At 52.2% G+C, this 6,038-nt stretch overlaps 1 protein-coding gene across 1 annotated transcript in view; it reads right to left on the bottom strand.

The window, feature by feature from the left end:
* Positions 1–3,136, bottom strand: part of MDFI (MyoD family inhibitor) — a 25,381-nt gene extending 22,245 nt beyond the window's left edge. Inside the window, exons 1-2 of the mRNA XM_044673739.1 lie at positions 3,072–3,136; positions 789–899 (exon numbers count right to left, since the gene is read on the bottom strand). Of these exons, the coding sequence (XP_044529674.1) occupies positions 789–888 (100 nt within the window). The 5' untranslated portion in view covers positions 889–899; positions 3,072–3,136. The remainder of the gene's footprint in view (positions 1–788; positions 900–3,071) is intronic.
* Between the last annotated feature and the right edge of the window lie 2,902 nt (positions 3,137–6,038).

Here is a 6,038-nt window from a genome sequence, read left to right as displayed (position 1 = left end):
CAGCAGGCGGCCGGCCCGGGAAGAGGGGAGTGAGGGTGAGGATGAGGGGGCGGGGTCCTGGAGCAACCGCCCCGGCAGCGGCGGCGGCGGCCTCGGGGAGGCGAGGCAAAGAGAGTAGACAAAAGTTTTCGGGAATAACTCGGTTCTAGTGGGGCGGGGGAGGGGAAGGTAGAGCCGGGGACTCAGACATACACTCGGCCCAAAGGTGTTTACACTGGACAGACACGATGGGGACACAAACTGGGACAGACACACAGGCAGGCAGACGAAGCAGACTGGCAGAGGCAGAAACAGAGACGGGCACAAAGAAACGTTCTCTCTCTCTCTCTCTCTCTCTCTCTCTCTCTCTCTCTCTCTCTCTCTCTCTCTCTCTCCCTCTCTCTCTCTCTCTCTCTCTCTCTCTCTCTCTCTTTTTATCCTGGACGTACGTTTGGGCAGAGGAAGGGCGGGAGAGAGGGTGAGAGTGAGCCTGGTGCTGCGGAACCCCAGCTCTCCCCCGGATCCCTCCGGCTTCCCGCCATCTGTTGCGGATTCCACAGTTTCCAAGAGGAGCGAAGTCAGGAGGGAGCCCTCGCCTTCCATCCAGGCTTCTTATTGTCCTCCATACTCCCCCCTCCCCCAAACCCAAGCTCCTCGACCTTTAGCCCCTTTGCGATCCTCTGGACCCTGGTCGCGATATTGGAAGCCCACACCCTCTACTCCTGAGCTTCTAATCACTGAAGTCCTACCCCCTCCCTGCCCCACAACTGCTTCTTCATCTTTCTCTTGTGCTTCCCCCTATCGCTTACCTGAGGCTGGGTCTGAGACCGAACTGGGGGGCCGACCCAGCCTGGGATCTCCATGGGACGTGTCGTGGTGTCGGGAGAACGAGCCGTTCACCTGGGACATCTGCCCGGGACCTGCGAAAGATCGAGCTGGAGCAGGGGGCGGGGAGAAGCGGGCGTCCCAGCCGATCCCTGCTCTCCCCTCGCTTCTCCTCACTGCCCCTACCGAGCCAACCAGCCGCTTGGGGTGGGAGAAGGGGAGGAGGCGAGGGACATGACATGCTCGGGGTGAGGGGTGGGACAAGGTTCGAAGGCAGTCAGCCCTCCCTTCTCTCCACCCCCAATTCCCACTTTCCCTGTCCCCCGAGTCAGTGGCAAACTTATTAGACTTAATGACGTTCTGTGTAGCCAACCCAAAGGGCCAATGTTAGACTAAGGGCGTCCTGGCCATGGGTATGCAACTCTACTCCCCACCCGGGGGGTTGGACAGCCTTCTCTCTTCTGGTTCACTTTCACCCCCTTTCCCCTTTCTTCTTCCCTCTCCCTCTTCTCTCCTTTTCTCTTTGACTCTCACCTCCTTTTCTCCTCCTTTCTGTCCCTCCCCGCTGCCCTCAATCTCTCTCTCGGTCTCTGTCTCTCTCTTCCCCTGCCTTCTCCCCCCACCACCTACCCCGCCCCTTACATGTCCAAAGCCTACGATTCTTTTCCCCACTTCCCACCTCACTGGCTTTCCTGGGACGATTTCCCTCCGGGGCCGGAGTTCGGGCCCCCCTCCCTCCGCCCTCTTCCACGGGTCTAGGACCGGACACGTCTGTGCGCTGGGCCGGCCCCGGCCCGGCGGTGCCCTGGGCTCCCACAGGAAGCTCAACTAGGTCCGTTTCCTCCGCGTTGCGGAGAGAGGGGCCCCCGCCCCCCTTCCTTCTCCCCCTCCACTCCAACACACACCAGTCCACCACCGAGTCTGGGAGCTAAGCCCGAGTGGGGGAGGGGGCTGTTCGCTTTCCCCTTCCCCCACTCAATGAAAGTGTGCAAAAGAAAAAGTTGGGAGAGAGAACGGGAAAGGGAGAGGGGGAAAGAAATGGAAGGGGAAATTTACCTAAAGAGAAAAATTGACTCTATGGAGCATTTTATCCAGGTAACGCAGGCTGTTAGGCAGTATTGACCAGGGCATTTAGGATATCACAGGTTTCAGTGTTTGAAATCTGTCCCCTGAAACACTCCACTCTAATCCCTGTCTAGCCCTGGAAAGGATGCTCTGAGGAAAGAAGTGGGGACGATAATGGAGTTGGACCGCAAACGTTCATTAAGAGACAGAGGGGAATTTTTCAGGGTGGTCTCCACTTGCTCCTCCCTCGCCTGTCCTTATATTCACGTATATCCAACCCCCTCACCCCCCTGAACTCCCAAGGGCTCTAAATGGGGATCCTTAACTCCCGCTATACTTAGAGGCTAGGGAAGATGGAAGGGGGAGGGGTGGACAGGTCTACTACACAGGTACAAAGTCAATCACCAATGGAAACAGTATAAAAGGCTTTTTTTTTTTTAATGGAGGGGGATGGGGGAAAGACAGAGGGTAAACGTAGCAGAAGTTTTTTGAAGATGGAGTTGGGGGTGGAATAGGAAAGGGAGATTGGACAGAGTTGGGGGAATGAGGGCGAGGAGACCAGGATAGAAGGCTAAGAAAATCTTTCTTGGAATGAGGGGATCTAGCTCAAGAAGGGGCCAGTAGTGGAGCACATCTGGAATGGTGAGCTGGACCAATCCCCTTCTGGGGAGCCTTGGGTGGGAAGGGAGGGAAGGGGAGGAGAAGGGTGTTTGGTGAGGTGGCAAAAAGGAGCATTGATGCCCTGTAGGTCTGGGCTAGTCTGAGAATTGACTCTAGGTCAGTGTGACAAGTCCTGGGAAGGGGTGTGTGTTTGGCGATGAGCGACACTCCCCATCTGCGACAGAAGAGGCTATTCCTGCTGGGTTGGTTAGCAGACCGAGGCGTCCTGTCACTATAGGGTGACCGTCTGGAGGCACCAACCCACTGGGGATTGGGGGAGGGGTGGACTCAGGTCTTCCTTCAGCTCATCAACTCGTGTGCCTAATTACAATAGCCTACTCCCCCCCCCCCCTTAGACTTTAAAGCATACTTAATTACTCCTGAGTAGACTCCTAGAATCACTCACCATTAACCTAACTTGTCTGGCAGCCGGGGCTTGATGCAAGAATTCCGGGGTTTCTCTCTAGGATTGCTTCTGACTCATGCGCGCCCCTGGATGAGTCTCTCTCTCCCAGGGTCACCCAGGGGGCCTGGGTACTTACGGCGATTGGAGATCTTCTGCAGCCGTTTCGCTGACAGCAGGGTCACTGCCTGGGGCTCTTTCCCAATCAAACCCAGGGGATGAGGCCCCCGCGGAGTGGTCTGGATGGCTCCAGGGTCTCGAGCTCCAAGAGAGAAAGAAGCTGGGGAGCAGGGAACAAGAGGATTCTCGTTCCAAGACCCGGCAGCGCCAGGGCTGTGGGCTGCCCCGGGCAAGCGTGGCCCCTGACCCCGCGCCCTAAGACCCAGCCGGCCCGCAAAAGAAGGCTGCCCGGACTAGGGAGAGACAAGGGAAGAGGGGCGGGTCTTGGGCTTCCTGGCAGTGTCTGAGTCACCTGGGAGGCCCAGCCGCGCCGGGCTCGGCTGCTAGCGCATTCCTGCCGGCTTACCTGGGCCACATGTACTGTGGCCTCTGCCCCTCCTCCCTTTTGAAAACTCTGCCTTCCTTTTCCAGAATGTCTTGGTTTCCCCCTCCAATACCCACATCCAAAAGCATCCCTCCTCTTCCTTAGAGGCGTCTTCCCCCTGCATTTTCCCTTTGCCAGGCCGCCCTACCCCCAAGGGTCATTTAACAGCTATTTAACCTAAGGTAAGTAACTTACCCTTGCCGGAGGTCAGTTTACTCATCTGGAAAAAAAAGGGAATTTGGTTAGATGACTTCTTGGATCCATTCCGTTAAACATTCTATGATTCTCTCTTACTGCTCTAGGACACTGGCATTATTCTGCTCTCCTGACTCCATCAGGATGGACTCCTCCCCCTCTTTGTTGACTTTAGCTCTTTGAGTAAGGGCCCATTGGTCTGGGCAACTAGAAACCGCTTTTTTGAGGTTTTGCTATCTCTTCCCTCCCCTCTAACAATCATTCTCCTTGTGAAATCTAGGTAAAATCTCAGAACTTTAAGGAAGGAATGAACATTAGAAACCATCTAGGGCAGAGGTTCTTAACTTGGAGCCCGTGAACTTTTTTTTTAATTACTTTTTTTAATGTTTTGATCATTGATTTCAATATTACCCGTTTCCTTTGTAATCCTGTGTATTTTATTTTATGCATTTTTCTGAGAAGTTGTCCAGGAACTTCACCAGCCTGCCAAAGGGGTTCATGACACAAAAGGTTAAGAGCCCAAATCTAGTCCAGTCTTACCCCACCCCCCATTTTACAAAGAAGGAACCCAAAATCCAGGGAAAGGAAGTGTCTTGTGGAGGTCACACAGCAAGTTACATTAGGAGCCAAGACAAGAAGCTAGATTTATTGCCTCCTGGCCTAGTGCTTTTTCAGTCCAAAGGTAATGGAGATCACTACAAAGCATGGGTCTGTCTCAGGGATATGTGTCAAAGTGTATGTGTGTTAGAGAGAGCTGCTGCTAGTGCTGGCAGGAAGACCCAGTCCTTTCCTTTCTTTACTGGTTGACTGCACAGGAGCCCCTCAGGTCTTCAGTTCAGTTCAGCAAAGATTTAATGAATGCTGTGTTGAAGATACAAAGATCCCCTATCTGCACAACCCCCCCCCCCAAAGAATCAGTCTTTACCTTCAAAGTGTTTATAGTATATTTAGGGAAAGGGGAGATCATCTAAGAAAGAACAGAGGACAGCAATCAGAGGGAAGGGGCTTCTCTTTAATACTATGCTTGTGGTATCCTACTCTCTGTTTACCCCAACATTTGACTTCTTACAGGCCCATGTGCTTAGGTTGGTTGGAACAGCAGACTAAGACTACCAGTCAATCATCCATTAACAACAATTCTGCCAGAAGATACCTGGACCCTTTGGTTCTTTTCTCCACCAGCCCTTTGTCTCTGGGCCCCACCTCTATGAGAGGTGAGCTGAAGCAGTCAGTGGAAGCAGACAAGGCAGGAGCCACTCTAGTGTCCAAAAACCAGACTAAGATTCCCACTATACACACCAAATGGAAGCATTACATAAGCTCTCCAGAGATGGGAAGATGGTGGCCTGTAAGAACATAGGATTTAGAACTGCAAAGGACCTTAAATAGCATCTAGCTACTTTTTTAAGAGACTATATCTTCGGGAGGTCCTAGGTTCAGACACTTCCCAGCTGTGTGACCCTGGGCAAGTCACTTGACTTCCATTACCCACCCTTACCACTCTTCTGCCTTGGAGCCAATACACAGTATTGACTCCAAGACAGAAGGTAAGGGTTTAAAAAAAAAGAGAGAGAGACTATATCTTATACCATTTTTTCCAACCCTTACCTTCTATCTTAGAATCCATACTGTGTACTAAATTAGAAGAGCAGTAAGGCTTAGGCAATGGAGATTAAGTGACTTGCCCAGGATCACACAGCTCAGAAGTGTCTGAGGTCACATTTGAACCCATGACACCTTGCCTCTAACCCATCTATACTTGGCACCCTGGGCATTCTTGTTGAATGAATGAATGTATAGGTTGGATGAACCCGTAGGTTTGGGAGAGCTTTATGGGGCCTGTTGGCTTTTTGGCAAGTCATCTCATGGCAGGGAGGAGAATGAATTTTGTTCAGAGAGATGTGGACTGAGAGGCATTTGTAGGGTAACTTCTAAACTCTGTCACTCTGTCATCAGGTAATCCTGAGGTATATTGGGGTGTGTAGGGAGGATGAACATTTCTTCTGTAAGGGTTTGCCAAGCACTTTTCAGGGCTATTCATCTACTTTTGGTGTCTCACCCGACTCACACCATCTTGGAGGGGCAGCTAGGTGGTGCCATGGATAGCGCTCCAGGCCTGAAGTTGGGAGGACCTGAATTCAAATACTTCCTAACTGTGTGGCCCTGGTCAGGTCACAACATCATTTGCCTGGCCTTTGCTCTTCTGTCTTAAGTCATTAGTAGGACAGAAGGCTAGGGTTATTAAAAAACAAACAAACAAACAAAAGGACCTTGTTGGTAGATGGGCTAAACCAGGTCAAGAGCCCCAAACCCAGGGTAAGGGATGTTTACTCAAGGCAAATGATGACTTCCCCTGGTGGAACAGGT

The sequence above is a fragment of the Gracilinanus agilis genome, chromosome 4 (assembly GCF_016433145.1).
Source record: "Gracilinanus agilis isolate LMUSP501 chromosome 4, AgileGrace, whole genome shotgun sequence".
Taxonomy (NCBI): Eukaryota; Metazoa; Chordata; class Mammalia; order Didelphimorphia; family Didelphidae; genus Gracilinanus; species Gracilinanus agilis.
This window is presented reverse-complemented; position numbering and strand designations above follow the sequence as displayed.